At 37.4% G+C, this 16,273-nt stretch overlaps 1 protein-coding gene across 1 annotated transcript in view; it reads left to right on the top strand.

The window, feature by feature from the left end:
- LOC148948816 (single-strand DNA endonuclease ASTE1-like) overlaps positions 1 to 16,050 on the top strand; it is a 107,446-nt gene extending 91,396 nt beyond the window's left edge. Inside the window, exons 2-3 of the mRNA XM_089095028.1 lie at positions 8,006 to 8,833; positions 15,529 to 16,050. Coding sequence (XP_088951154.1) covers positions 8,006 to 8,833; positions 15,529 to 16,050 — 1,350 coding nt within the window. The remainder of the gene's footprint in view (positions 1 to 8,005; positions 8,834 to 15,528) is intronic.
- Positions 16,051 to 16,273: the final 223 nt, after the last annotated feature.

The raw sequence follows: 16,273 nt of genomic DNA, 5'->3' as shown, positions 1-16,273 counted from the left end.
ACATTGTTCTTTAATTATAAACCTAGATTGCGCTGCCAATTAAAAAAACCGGAATTGCCTAATGCTCTTTTACCTACCTCTTTTCATCCGAAAAATCAGAAAGAAAAATGAACAGAATTTTAAAGTGGAAGGTAGAATTTTTGTTTCAAGAAAAATATCTTCTTCTCCTTCCTACGAACCAATATACATGGCGAGCCCTGGTCTAAAGAAAAAAAAAATACATTGTGCCAACATCGTTCTTATATACCTTCAGAGCATAACTACAAAACCCTTGCCCTAAGGGTTGTGGGGGAGTAACCTCCTCAAAAAACATTTTCTCTCTGGAGATCAGGTACTCTGAACAAAATGACTATCTTAAAATTTTGATTTGATGTGTTTGGGGAAACGGCGGGCGTTGAAGGGGTTCTAGCTGCCTTCCAATCACTTTCGACTATAAAAAGGGCACTAGCTATTCCAATTTCCAATCGAAAGAGCCTTTTTTGAAGTTTCTACGACAACTCCGATACGAATTGCCCTGGTATGAAAAAAAAAACAAAAAAAAAATAATACATTGTGCCAACATTGTTATTTACTTAGACAGCTCGATTGCGCTGCCTATGAAAACATCCTGAATTGCCCAATGCTCTTTTACCTACCTCTTTTCATCCGAGAAATCAGAAAGAAAAATGAACAGAATTTTGAAGTGGAAGGTAGAATTTTTGTTTCAAGAAAATTTTCTTCTTCTTCTTCCTACGAACCGATATACATAGCGAGCCCAAGATGACAGTATTTATATTTAAGAAACAGATTAGCCGGGATGACGGGTGAAGCCCGGAGGTCGATATCGATAACCAAAAAAAGGGAAAAAAAAACAAAAAAAAAAACGGCGGTGTATTAGTGCCGCCGCCGCCGATACAATCAGTGGCGGCGTCAGCGCGCTGATGCAAGCTCGGCGGTGCGCCGCCGTTTTTTTTTTGGCGGTGCGCCGCCGACTTTTCGGCGGGGCTTCGGGGTCTAATATCAATTCAGGGTATATATTTGCACATAAGTGGAGTGGGGGTAATTGTATTTCTGATGTAAATGAGAGGTAAGTTTAAACTTTCCTCCCACCCCCCTAATATGCAAATATAAACCCTGAATTGGTATGTATAGGGGTGGGGGCTAAAATTCATTTCCGACAAAAATGATGATTATATTCGTAAAGAGCATAAAAAAAAGGCATCGAATGGTATATTCACTTTAGTCGTAACTCAATAATATGATTTGGTAAATATTTACCTCCTTTCCTTTAATCGTTTATATATTTGAATTTTACCGGGGGCGAATCTCCAGCATTTTTATTGGGGGGGGTGCAAGAAGGATCCATATCCGGATAGTAAAAGGGCATGGGATGTATAATGATTGTTTTCTTCATATATTTTTTTTGGGGGGGGGGGGCAACTGCTCCCCCTTGCCACCCCGAAACGGCGCCCCTGAATTTTACTTAAAAGGCCAATTTTTGGAAAAATCTCTAAAGTAAAGGGGTCACTACAAAGTTAACGCCTCGGTACTTATGTTTTAATAGCCACCAGACTCAAGGAGTGAAGTTAAGTTAATCAGGTACTGTTCTATTAGCTAGGCAACACACAAGACAGCCACTCGAGAATAGCGAAGATCAAATAGGCATTACCCGGTAATTCCTATGTTTTTTCTCACTCCGGAAACTATATTTAAACTGTAGTTTTTTGGGGTGTAGGGGAAAAAAGGTACCTAGGTTAGGTTACGTATTTAAACTATGCTCTACTTTACCCCCCCCCCCCCTAATGTGCAAATATATAGCCGAAATTTGTTTCTAGACTATTATATTTTCATCATATTTTGCTTTATTTCGTTAGCATTAACCAAACTTCACTTCTCGCGTGTTGCCTAGCTGATAGAAGAGTACCGTTAATCATAATGAAACTTACCAAAATTTGATGAAAATATAATAGTTTAGTAACAAAATTATGGAAACTACATCAAAGAATTATGGAAGGGGTGCCGTCCAGACGCCTAAACTAACCTAAATACCAACTAAATATTTATATGAAATATAGCTACAATGTAGTTTCCCACCGAGCCGAAGCTAATTGTCTAGTATAAAAACTATGAAAACTGGTTATTGTCTCATGTTCGCGAAATAAATTCTCAGAGTGTGGTGACTGTTTTAATATAAGTTGGGCTCAAAACCCCTATGCCTTCCCAAGGCCAGAACATAATTTGCAATTTACTGAAAAAAATACAAATGAATGTGCATTGTCAGTTCAGTCTACATATAGTGATATTTAGTAATAAAAATGTTCAGATTATTTGATCTATTAATGTTATAATAGTAAAAACAATTATATATTTTTTAGTAAAGTGCAAATTTTGCTCTGGCCTTGGGGAGGCATAGGGGTTTTGCGCCCAACTTATGCTAATTTCTGCTCGTTTTGAGTTTGATTCGGTTAATTATTGTAATTTCAGTTCGTTTTGGGTTTCGTTTATTGATATATGCCGATTTGTAGTAGTTTTACGCTTGGTAGATTATTTGATTTTAGTTTAGCTCATTTTTGGTTTAATGGAGTTATTAACTCTATTTTGAAAAACTAATTTTGTGGAAAAAGTTTTTCTTATTAATTTCTGTTCGTTTTATATTGACATAGTCTTTTCGGGGAAAAAGAAAATAATACTTTAAATCTTTTCTTTTTTTTAAGACTTTATAGTTTGGCCTGCTATTTATATGATGGAGAAAAATTGTCAAGAATATTCATCAACATTTATCCTTTTAAAAATCTGGACACAAACAAAACCGTTTAATTTAACTTCGTACCTTCTCTAGTTGACCTGAAATGGAAAACGTGACACCCTTCCCAAAATAATCTGTTTAGGCCTACTTTCTTTGATAGCTTGGATACACTTAGGCTATTTTGATTTGGTTAAATTTTAAGAGCAAAAGTAGCCCCAAAATGTTTGAACATAATACCCTCAGTCGTTCTTGGGATACTGCTGAGATGCCTTATTGGGAATTAGCATTAACATTTGCTAATTTGCATCAAAATGCATCATGCATTTTGATGTAATGTCAAGGCACTTTCTGTTTTCAATCGAATGAGCCCGTTTCGAAATTCCTACGACAACTCCTTCGATACGGAGTGTCCTGGTCTAAAAAAAGAAGAAAAAGAATAAAAATACATTATACCCACATCGATCTTTACTATAAAAAATGTCAAGCCTTCCAATCACTTTCGACTATTAAAAAGGACAGGCCTTTCGATTTCCAATCGAATGAGCCCTTTTTGAGTTTCTACGACAACAATTACTATAAACACCTTATATGCCCCCACGGCATAAATTACGACCCTTGCCCTGAGGGCTGGGGGGGGTTGTTATCCTCAAAGACCTAATTTCCAGAACCTTCAACTACGTTAAACAAAATGGCTATCTCAAAATGTTGATTGGATGTGTTTGGGGAAATGGTGGGCGTGAGAGGGGCGTTAATCGCTCTCCAATCATTTTCAACTATTAAAAAAGGCACTAGCCCTTTCAATTTCCAATCAAATGAGCCCTTTTGAAGTTTCTACGACAACACTCTCAATAAAACCTTATATGCCCCCAGGGCATAACTTACAAACCTTGCCCCGAGGGCTGCGGGGGGAGGGGGTTGTCATCCTCAAAGACCGAATTTCCAGAACCTTTTACTCCATTGAACAAAATGGCTATCTGAAAATTTTGGTTGGATGTGTTAGGGGAAATTGTGGGCGTGAGAGGAGGGTTAGTTACCCTCCAATCACTTTCGACTATAAAAAAGGGAATTAGCCCTCTCAATTTCCGATTGAATGAGCCCCTTTTGAAGTTATTATGACAACTCTATCTATAAAAACCTTAGATGCCCCAGGGCATAACTTACAACCTTGCCCTGCGGGGTGTGTGGGGGGGAGGGTTTGTCATCCTTAAAGACCTAATTTCCAAAACTTTCGACTACGTTGAATAAAATGGCTATCTAAAAATTTTGATTGGATGTGTTTGGGGATAAGGTGGGTGTGATAGGTTAGTTGCACTCAAATCACTTTCGACTATTCATAAGGGCAGTAGCCCTTCGAATAACCAATCGAATGATTCCTGTTTCACGTTTCTACGACAAAGATTTCAATAAAAACCTTATATGCCCCCAGGGAATAACTTATAACTCTTGCCATGAACAGTGTGGGGGGAATGTCCTGCTCTGGGGTAGAATTTCCAGAACTTTCAACTGTGTGGAACAAAATGCTTATCTCAAAATTTTGATTGGATGTGTTTGGGGAAAAAGTGGATGTGGAAGGGGTGTTAGTTGCCTTCCAGTCACTTCCGACTATTAAAAAGGGCATTAGCCATTTCGATTTCCAATCGAATGAGCCCTTTTTGAGTTTCTACGACAACGCTTACTATAAACACCTTATATGCCCCTAGGGCATAAATTGCAACCCTTGCCCTTAGGGCCGTGGGGGGGGGGTTGTTATCCTCAAAGACATTATTTCCGGATCCTTCAACTACGTTAGACAAAATGGCTATCTCAAAATGTTGATTGGATGTGTTTGGGGAAATGGTGGGTGTGAGAGGGGCGTTAGTCGCTCTCCAATCATTTTCAACTATTAAAAAAGGCACTAGCCCTTTCAATTTCCAATCAAATGAGCCCTTTTGAAGTTTCTACGACAACGCTTTCAATGAAAACCTTATATACTCCCAGGGCATAACTTAAAAACCTTGCCCTGAGGGCTGCGGGGGGGAGGGTTGTCATCATGAAAAACATAATTTCCAGAACTTTCTACAACGTCGAACAAAATGACTACCTTAAATATTTTATTGGATGTGTTTGGGGAAATGGTGAGTGTGAGAGGAGGGTTAGTTAACCTACCATCACTTTCGACTATAAAAAAGGGAATTAGCCCTCTCAATTTCCGATTGAATGAGCCCCTTTTGAAGTTATTATGACAACTCTATCTATAAAAACCTTAGATGCCCCAGGGCATAACTTACAACCTTTGCCTTGGGGGCTCTGGGGGAGGGGGTTGTCATCCTTAAATACATAATTTCCAGAACTTTCAACTACGTTGAACAAAATGGCAATCTCTAAACTTTGATTGAATGTGTTTGGCGTAAGGGGGGGGGTTTAATTACTCTCCACTCACTTTCGACTATTATAAGGGGCAGTTTCAATTTCCAATCAAATGAGCCCTTTTTGAAATTTCTACAACAACTTCCTATATAAACCTTATATGCCCCCATGGCATAAATTACAACCCTTGCACTGAGGGCTCTGAGGGGGTTATCATCCAAAAAGACTTAATTTCCAGAACTTTCAACTACGTTGAAAAAATGGATATCTCAAAATTTTGATTGGATGTGTTTGGGGAAATGTTGGGTGTGAGAGGGGGGTTAGTTGCCCTTCAATCACTTTCGCCTATTAAAAAGGGCACTAGCCCTTTCAATTTCTAATTGAATGAGCCCTTTTTGAAGTTTCTATAACATAGCTTTCTATAAAAACCTTACATGCCCCTAGGATATAACTTAAAACCCTTGCCCTGAGGGCTGTGAGGGGTTGTCATCCTTAAAGACCTAATTTCCAAAACTTTCAACTACGTTGAATAAAATGGTCATCTAAAAATTTTGATTGGATGTGTTTGGGGATAAGGTGGGTGTGAGAGGTTAGTTGCCCTCAAATCACTTTCGACTATTCATAAGGGCAGTAGCCCTTCGAATAACCAATGGAATGATTCCTGTTTCACGTTTCTACGACAAAGATTTCAATAAAACCTTATATGCCCCCAGGGCATGACTTATAACCCTTGCCCTGAAGACTGTGCGGGGAGTGTCCTGCTAAAAGGTACAATTTCCAGAACTTTCAACTGTGTGGAACAAAATGGCTATCTCAAAATTTTGATTGGATATTTTGGGGAAACGGTGGGTGTGGAAGGGGAGTTAGTTGCCTTGCAATCACTTCCGACTATTAAAAAGGGCACTAGCCATTTCAATTTCCAATCGAATGAGCCTTTTTTGAAGTTTCTAACCTTATATGCCCCTAGGGCATAACTTATAACCCTTGCCCTGAGGGCTGTGGGGGTGAGGTTGTCATAACCAAAGATCTAATTTCCAGAACTTTCAACTACGTTGAACAAAATGGCTATCAAAATTGTGATTGGATGTGTTTGGGGAAAAGATGGGCGCGAGAGGGGGGTTAGTTGCACTCCAATCACTTTCGACTATTAAAAAGGGCACTAGCCCTTTGAATTTCCAATCGAATGAGCCTTTTTTGAAGTTTCTACGACAACGCTTTCTATAAGAATCTTACATGCCCCCAGAGCGAAGCTTACCATTCGTGTTCTAAAGGATGTTGTTGGAGTGTACTCCTCGGAGACACAATTTATATCTGGAAATCAACTGCGTCGATGAAAATGGCAATTTCAAAATTTTGATTCGATGTTTTTGTGAAAATGGTGGGCGTGTAAGGGGTGTTAATTGCCCTCCAATCACTTTCGACTATTAAAAAGGGCACAAGCTACTCCAATTTCCAATTGAATGAGCCCTTTTCGAAGTTTCTACGACGACTTTTTCGATACGAAGTGCCCTGCTCTAAACGAAAAAAAATAAAATAAATAATACATTGTGCCTACATCGTTCTTATATGCCCCCAGGGACTAACTTAAAGCCCTTGCCGTGAGGGTTGTGGGGGAGTGTCCACCAAAAAAACATAATTTGTATCTGGAAATCAACTACGCTGAACAAAATGGCTATCTCAAAATTTTGATTGGATGTGCTTGGGGAAATGATGGGCGCGAGAGGGGGGTTAGTTGCACTCCAATCACTTTCGATTATTAAAAAAGGCACTGGCCCTTTGAATTTCCAATCGAATGAGCCTTTTTTGAAGTTCCCATGACAACACTGTCTTTAAAAACCTTATATGCCCCCAGGGAATAACTTAAAGCCCTTGCCGTGAGGGTTGTGGGGGAGTGTCCACCAAAAAACATAATTTGTATCTGGAAATCAACTACGCTGAACAAAATGGCTATCTCAAAATTTTGATTGGATGTGCTTGGGGAAATGGTGGGCATGGAAGTGGTGTTAGTTCCCTTCCAATCACTTTCGACTATTAAAAAGGGCATAAGCCATTCCAATTTCAAATCGAATGAGGCCTTTTCGAAGTTTTTACGACAACTCCTTCGATACGAAGTGCCCTGGTCTAAAGGAAAAAAAATAATACATTGTGCCAACATCGTTCCTTACTTAGGCAGCGCGATTGCGCTGCCTATGATATGTCTTGCCCTTATTAGCTAGTTTTCTGCCCAATAAACCATTTTTATTAGCTTTGTTCTTACTCACATCGATCGGCTCACCGTTACTACTCTGCACATTAAAAAAGTCGTTCAAGTCCCAAGTTGTCTCAGTTGTTCAAGAGCGACTCCAAAGAAAGGGTTGGTTAACTAGAGCAACAAGCAGCTTTCTTAAAAGTATTAGAAAAGACTTTTTTGAACGAAAACAGCGAGTTTTTACGACCGTTTTATGATTTTAAAGTTACTACGGCCCTTGCTCCTTTTCTCTTCTGTCTGACGTCACGTAGTGGCAACGACCGTTTTCCGACCGTTTTATGATTTTAAAGTTACTACGGCCCTTGCTCCTTTTCTCTTCTGTCTGACGTCACGTAGTGGCAACGACCGTTTTCCGACCGTTTTATGATTTTAAAGTTACTACGGCCCTTGCTCCTTTTCTCTTCTGTCTGACGTCACGTAGTGGCAAAACAAAGTCCAAGATAGAAAGTAAGAATGGTTTTTGCTGCGAAAAGATTGAACAAAACTTCTGCAAAATTTAAATAGACTTTTTTTTCAAATTGATGGTGACAATAAATCTCAAATCGGCAGAAATTGTCTGGCATATGATAAGATAAACTATGTGAATCTTAAAATTATTTGAATCTTTGGAAATATCTGTACTTTATTACCCAAGTTTGAGGGTCTTTTCTTAAATAAGTAATATGAAATCACGTTTCTTATTTCAGTTCCTTCATCTGTATATCTCAGCTGCCACAATGGGTATAAGAGGCTTCCTGTCTTATATAGAAGGAAACAATGGAACATTTATGGTCAAACATGAACTGGCATCCACTACAATAATCGTAGATGCCCTAAATTTCATTGGCTGGTTGTCAAGAAATCCAAAATTAAATAAAGCCTTTGGTGGAAATTATACTTTATTTTTCCAGGAATGTGACAAATTTGCTTTAAGAATGCAAGAATGTAGCATAAGACCCATCATTGTTTTTGATGGTAGGATTGATCTTGAAACAAGCAAATTGGAGAAGATACGGTCACAATATTCCGAGAGAAGAATACAGTCAGTCATAAACAGCAGCCCTGCGTCTAAAGACTGTCCGGATCCCCTTTTTCTACGGGAGATATTTGCAAAATGCTGCAGGAACTATAATTTTAAAATAATTCAAAATGATTATAAGGCTGATAATGAAATTGCTGCATTAGCCAAGGAGCTGGATTGCCCAGTACTTAGCAGTGATTCAGACTTTATTGTCCATGGATTAAAGCTAATAACCTTTAATTCCTTGCAATTGGTCCCGACTGAAGCGAAGGGACAGAAATATATCGCCTGCAGGATTTTAGACATTGACAAACTCCTGGGCATGTTCGATTTGAATCATCGCCATCTACCATTACTGCTCATCCTGCTTGGAGATGATTACGGTGGATTTGAGTGCTTTGAGAAGCTCTGCGTTCGACCTTGGAGCAGTATAAAATATACGAACTTTCATAAAAAACTAGATGCTATCAGTAGGTGGTTGCAGAGAAAAACACTAGAGTCGGCAGTACGAAAAGTAATCGAATTAAATATCTAAATAACACTCCTATAACTGAATTCATAAGAGCTCAATTTAATCAACGAAAAAGTAAACCTTTTTTGCGTTTCTTAAAAAAGCAGGAAAAATTCAAATTGAATTGTCGTTGCTGGATTTTTATTTTGATACAATAGTTACATATCCTTTTACTTATTCAGGTTTGATACTAGTGACTCAGATGAATTTTACTTGCAGTTACAGGAGCAAATAGACAGGGTCCCAGGTAGAAATATGATGTTTTTACTGGGAAATTTTAACGCCCAGGTTGGTAGAAATAGGGATAGATGGTATCCTAGCCTAGGTAAACTTTGTGTAGGAAAAGAAAACAGTAATGGATACAGACTTTTGCAATTTTGTAGGTATAACAATCTAGTTATAACCAGTACGGTGTGTTTGGTCATAAAATGGCTCATAAGTTAGCAAGGTATTCACGTGATGGTAAGACAGCAAACCTTATTTATTATGTTATTGTAAACCGAAGACTGGCAGGATCAATACAAGATACTAGGGTATATAGGAGTGCCGTTATTGATGTTAAAAGTAAAGATCACCATCTAGTAGTGTCAAGGGTTAATTTAAAGCTGAAATATCGGAAGGGTAACTACCTCCCGGGAAGTTATGGTGTTGGTAGACTCCAGGATAAGAATTTGAGACACTTTCCAGGAACAGTTGAATACTAAATTTGAGAGTTTAAAATTTGATAATGTGGAAGATGGTTGGAATAATTTTAGAAAAATAATTTGTGAAGTTGCTGAAGCTGTCTTAGGGAAGAAAGCTAGAACTTCAGCTAAGAATATTAGCGAAAAAGCTTTATGTTTGCTAAAAAGAAGAAAGGACTTGTACAAGAATTACCTTAGTGATAGATCATATGGAAACAAAAGGAATATAAAGAAAGTGAAGAAATCATTAAAAATAGGAGGTAAGGAGGTGTGAAATGGAGGCCATGGATAAAATTGCCGAGGATCTGGAAGATGCACCTAGACGGCATAATAGTAAAATATTGTACTGGTATGTTAACAAATTGGAGTATGTTAACAAATTGAGAAGGAGTAGTCAATGCGGACTTGGCCAAGTTAAAGATAGGAATGGGGCCGCAATTAGCGATAAGGAAAATACTAAAGAGAGATGGGCCGAACATTTTGAGAATTTGCTTAACCGAGATAGAGTTGAAGGAAGAGATATAGAGGAAAATCAAAAAGTTTGTGATACATTGGATGTGAAGGAAGATTTGTTTTGTGAGGAGGAATTAGCGATAGTACTAAAAGGACTAAAAAATAATAGGACTCCACGTGCTGATAGGGTGGTAAAAGAGTTTCTTAAATATGGTGGCTCTGAGGCTAGAAATAAGTTACTGAAGATTATGAATATGATTTTTGAAAAAGGGGAAGTACCTAACAATTTTAGGAAAACCTTAATTAAGCCACTTTATAAGAAAGGTGATAAAATTGAGTGTGGTAATTATTGAGGGATTAGTCTGGTCTCCGTAGGTAGTAAATTACTTAGTAATATGATAATTTTTAGACTGAGAGATGCCGTAGACAAAGTTTTAAGAGAAAAACAGTGCGGCTTTAGAAAATGTAGAGGATGTGTCGACCAAATTTTCACTCTTAGGTTAATAATTGAGAAGTGGCTGAGTTTTCAAACACCTTTGGTCCTCAGTTTTATAGATTATGAGCAAGCGTTCGATTCTGTTGATAGAAGAGCTTTAGTAAAGGTTTTAGCCTTGTATGGTATACCAGACAATTACATTAAAGTGATTAGTGCTATAACACTGCTAGTGATTAATAACACTGCTGCGGTTAAGGTAGGAAATGAGGTTAGCAGCTGGTTTTGTATTAAATCAGGAGTTAAGCAGGGTTGTGTTCTATCCCCCTTTATATGGATTATTTTGATGGACTTCGTCCTAAGGAGCACAGGAAAGGCAATGGGAGACCACGGAATCAAATGGGGAGAAAAAAGTCTCCTGGGCTTAGATTACGCTGATTATTTAAGCATCCTAGATGAAAGTGTGAGCAAAATGAATGAAATTTTAGAGATTTTGCGAATTCAGGGTTCTGGAATAGGGTTTAATAGTAATGTTAGAAAGACAAGGTCATTAAGGCTAGGAATAAGTGAAGAGAAAAAGGTGACGTTGGGTAAAGAAAAGATTGATTAGGCGGGCAGTTTCCATAATCTTGGTAGTATTATTAGTAAAGATCACAGTTTATATAATTATCCAGTATGATCTCTCTCTATCTCACCCATTATAAAAACCCGGACCAAGGTGCGAGTGCTCCAGAGAACGTTTTTGCAGATAGAAACAAAGGCGGCATCAGATCTTTTCACGGGTAGACAAGTCAGACTGTGATATAATCGGAAACAAGTGGAAACCCGCTATTACGAATAATGCACTTTGTTGGAAACAATCGGAAACAGACTAATCCGCTAATGCAGAAAGAAGTGGGAGGAGCTTTTTGTTCGCACCGAGAACGAAGACCAGAAATGATCTGCGATAAGCTTACTGGATAATTATATGAACTGTGGTAAAGATGGTGGGAGCAGTGAAGATGTCAAAAGTAGAATAGCCAAGGCTCAGGGTGTTTTTTCACAGTTAAAAAAAGTTTGGAAGAACAGGAAAATAAGTCTGCAAACCAAGATTAGAATATTGGAAGCTGCAGTGATGACACTGGTCAAATATGAATCTGAAGCATGGGCGCTCCGAAAAGCGAATGAAGATATGTTAGATGTTTTCCAGAGAAATTGCTTAAGGATTGTTCTGGGTACCCGGCTGACTGACCGTATTTCAAACAATAGGTTATACGAAAAATGTGGTTCAGTACCGTTTTATAGGGCTATAATGAGAGAATGGGTTAGGTGGCTATGGCAAGTTGTGTGGATGAAGGATGACAGATTTCCGAAGAGTGTTCTTTCTGGCCAACCGCCTAGGGATAAACGGAAAGCAGGTCGTCCTCGTCTGGTGTGGGAGGACCTCATAAAGCAAGATTTAAAGGAAATGGGAACTTCATGGGCGGGTGTAAAAAGGGAGAGTTTGAATAGATTGGGACGGAGGAGGAGCGTGCGTAGCTGTGTTGGCCTCAGGCGGCTTGGTTCTGCGGTGAGTTGTTGTTAGTTTTAGTTTAGTTAGTTATTCAGGTTTGTCAACAACAATGATTAAATATCCATAACATAGAAATTCGCATCATTTCTTGGTATTAACAAAAAAAAACTTTCCGTAAAAGAAGCCTTTCAATGAAAAGTAAAGAGCCATATCAAAACTGAAGACGAGCAGAAATAAAATCCTATAATAACTAAATGTTAAAACGACTGGTTATTATTGTCAAAGAATAACTAAAACCCAGGACAAATATAAATCAAAACAAGTAATCTCATTAAAAGTGAGAGAAATAGGTATTGATATTGATGAATAACTATATTGTCAAACGAGTAAAAATTAAAAGAGTACTCAATTCAAACTTAAAACGAATCGAAATTACTACAAACAAGAGTTTGAATACTCCCCCCTCCTCTAATCGTAAACCTTCTAAAGTCTATTGTGTCATTTGTGTTTTATTGAAAACTATATATATTTTTAAGAGTGGGCTTTAATTTGTCAAGATATCGATGAAAAACAAGAACAAAATCACTATGATATTCTAGATGACTGGAAAATTGACGTTCGATTTAAGTTGTACTGTGTAGATACAAATAAAAGCATTTGTGAATTTTTCTGTAAAAAGCTTTCAGAAAAGTGCTAGTCAAACTTGAGAAAATAGAGTTGGGAAAACCCTCTTCGTCGACAGGAAAATTGACGTTCGATATAATTTGTACTGTCGCTCTTTAATTCTGACAGCTGTTTGAAAGAGCTGTTTAAGGGCTTATTTGAACGCCAATTTTATTTCTACCTGTTTTTTTTTTATAAATTCGTTTTGATCAAGTCGTCACTAACTGCCACATGACTTCCAAAGAGGGCACTCTGCGTTCTATTTCTGGAATGGAATGGATGAGAAGCATGCAAAGGGCATCATTATAATCTCCATGGTCTAAAACCTGAGGCATACAATCCCTCCTCACAGCCCCCTTAATATTTTTCACAAGTCGTCCGTATGCTGACTAACAAAAGTTGCAGGCTACTACAAACATCATAAAAAGCTGTTTAAGGTATAATTTAAAAGCACATTTTGTATGTTCACATGTTTTTATATTTGTTTTGATAATGCCGCCAAAAACTGCCACATGGAACTGAAATGGTACTTTTTGGTGCCATATCTGAAGTGGAAAGGCTAAGAAGCATGGAAAGGGTCTCCTAACAATCTCTACGATCATAAACCTTTCACCTGAGTTATAAAATTTTCTCTCTTATATACTCTCCCTCCCCCTCCCCAGTTAGCTGTATAAATCGTTGGCTGACTAGCAGAAATATAAGGGCTACTGCAACGCAGTAGAGCGATCCTTAATGGTCCATTTTAAAGCTCTTGAATATATCCGCGTGTTCTGAAATATTGGTTCAAATAAACTAATTGATGGTATTTCCCTAAATTTGTGGAATTCTAGCGTTTCTATAAAATCGAATTTTACTTGAGATTTTGAGAGAATTTAAATTGTATACTAAAATTTACTGATTCCATGGTCGATAAAACACTATCGAGAGCCGAATAAATTAATCTTTTATTTTATGCAGGGCAACCGAGGACTTTTCCGCTCCTAATAGTGTTCTGATTTGTCAGTTTTGTGTTTTCAGTAAAACATTAGTTTTTCCAGAACTCCATAAGTTTATGAAAATATCACAAGTAAGTTTACTTGAACCAATGCGACATATATATGTTGCATAATCTGCGAAGCAATCATTTCTATTCTTTTGGATTTTTACCGAAAAGTTTCATCTTCGCTCTTTACTTACATCAGATTTTTTTTTTTTTCATTTTTTAATTTTTCTTTTAAGAAACCAACCTGAGATCTGCCTATTAGAATTTTCCAGAATTCTAGCGTTTCTATAAAATCGAATTTTACTTGAGATTTTGAGAGAATTTAAATTGTATACTAAAATTTACTGATTCCATGGTCGATAAAACACTATCGAGAGCCGAATAAATTAATCTTTTATTTTATGCAGGGCAACCGAGGACTTTTCCGCTCCTAATAGTGTTCTGATTTGTCAGTTTTGTGTTTTCAGTAAAACATTAGTTTTTCCAGAACTCCATAAGTTTATGAAAATATCACAAGTAAGTTTACTTGAACCAATGCGACATATATATGTTGCATAATCTGCGAAGCAATCATTTCTATTCTTTTGGATTTTTACCGAAAAGTTTCATCTTCGCTCTTTACTTACATCAGATTTTTTTTTTTCATTTTTTAATTTTTCTTTTAAGAAACCAACCTGAGATCTGCCTATTAGAATTTTGAGCAAGAGGTTTTTTGAACACTTGCCCCTCCCTAAAATATTGAACATTTTAATTTCTTAACATCTTTTATGCTATTTACTTTTTTCCGTTACTTATGCCCTTTGCTGCCCAAGCGTCACCTAAACAATCTCGTGCGGACATACCTGATTCGTGGCACTGTCAAGCTTTTATAAAAAGGACCTATGAAATCAACAGACCTTTTTTAACTATTAGATATGTAAATTCAAAGCACTTAAATATGTTCAGTTTCCCTTTTCTTTGACATTTATTTGTTTGATTTTAGTTTACATGAATGTCCAATTTTCCATGTAGTCCAGAGAAATTCCTTTGACTATTCTATGCATGACTATGAACCATGTTTTACCGATTGCTCACTTTAAAATGTACTGAGCTCAATTTTCGGTTCTTGACTATTCAAGGCTCAATACTCATCATCATTTTCTCTGTGACATAGTCGAGATTTACCCATAATTTTTTTTTAAGGGAAACTAGAGTAATAAGGGGGAGGGGCGAGGTTCAAATATGGAAACATTCTTTGTTAGCTTTTTTTGCTATTACATAAAAAAGAAAAACTGTAACGGATTTAATTTTTCACCCATCTAAGTTGGGAGGGGGTTCCAAACATGTGACCACTGTGAACTGTGCATGACCGTGTAGTATATTAGCTCTATGCTGAAGACGCTCAAGAGTTCAGTTTTCTATCTGCATTTTACGTAGTTAATTTAAATTTATTAATCTTTAGAATCGTAGACGCACAAAAGCCCAATGCTTTGGAGAGGGTTGTCGAAATGTTATTACTGTGAGAGGGGTTGAAAATACGAAACAACATTTAGAGTACTACCTGCGTTTGTTTGTAAATCCTTAGGGAGGGTGGATTCTCATGCTAGAAAGGTTGAAACCACAGAAAATTAAGATTTTATGACGCAAGAATATACTCCAACTGTTTCGGTTTTTCTTTTTGACAAGTCCATAAAGGAACTCCCCCGGACATTTTTTTTTTATGTCAGGGTTCTTGCGGTAGCCCATGCTTACATCGTCAGACAGCGTATTTATGTGGTGTATAGTTACGGTTGAAGTGGACCTCTCTTGGTTGAGAAAGAAAAACAACTTATAATCAACATTTTTTTGTTTCTAAGCTACTTGGAATCAACGGCTCTTTAGAAAGAGTAAAAGATATACCTTGGTATTACTTTTTTTATTTTTTGTATTTTTGCTCTTTTTTCCGTATTCTAACTCTTCGGATTCATTACTCCTTTTATTTATTTGTTTATTCATTTGCTTTATTGATTATAGATACGATCTACCGTAGATGAAGAAAAACAGGACAATATAACAAAGCTCCTTGGGTATTATAGGAAGAAAATTCCAGTTGAAGCATCCCTCCTTAAAAATATTATTGATGAAACTGACCATCTTTTCTTGGTTCATTCAAAAGGGGAGAAAGTACTGCCCCAGTGGTTTGTGACTGCTAGTCGACAATACTGGCTCCCTCCTTGGGCTCTTAGGATTGCTCTTAAGCATGAGTTCTTGTATGTTGCACAAGTTGAAAAGAAGGAAGAGCCATGTTCGTTATTGGCAGCGTTAGATATACTCAGGGGTTTTGCAGCAGTCATCTTGAGCCACGATTATCCTACTATATCAATAATGGAAAAGGGTCATAAATGTGCAGAAATTATTGTACAAGTAAGAGAGGAAGAAGAAATCAAGGATATGATAATGCAGTTTTACGAAGAAGAGGGCGAAAATGTTCCTAATTTAAAGGAAATTCCAGAGTTGCCAGTAAAAGTCGACAGGAATTTTTCAGCAAGGTTTTAAACTTAAACAAAAATGAATTAAACATCGTTGATGCACTTCCCAGAAAAATTCAGCTATTTGTTTGTTCGATATTATACTGGCGCAAACGCTGTAAAGTCAGTTATAATCAGATTGATGCATTGGTCTCAATGCTTGTCATAGCTGGTGGTAAATCTCTATGGCCTGAATTGAATGAAAATGATTGTCTTATTGGAAGGAGACGACTCGAAGACCTATGCAATGT

Source organism: Artemia sp. Qi Xiang Cuo, chromosome 9 (genome assembly GCF_049724085.1).
Source record: "Artemia sp. Qi Xiang Cuo chromosome 9, ASM4972408v1, whole genome shotgun sequence".
NCBI lineage: Eukaryota > Metazoa > Arthropoda > Branchiopoda > Anostraca > Artemiidae > Artemia > Artemia sp. Qi Xiang Cuo.
The sequence above is the reverse complement of the archived record's forward strand: the minus strand, read 5'-3'. Positions and strand labels throughout refer to the sequence as shown.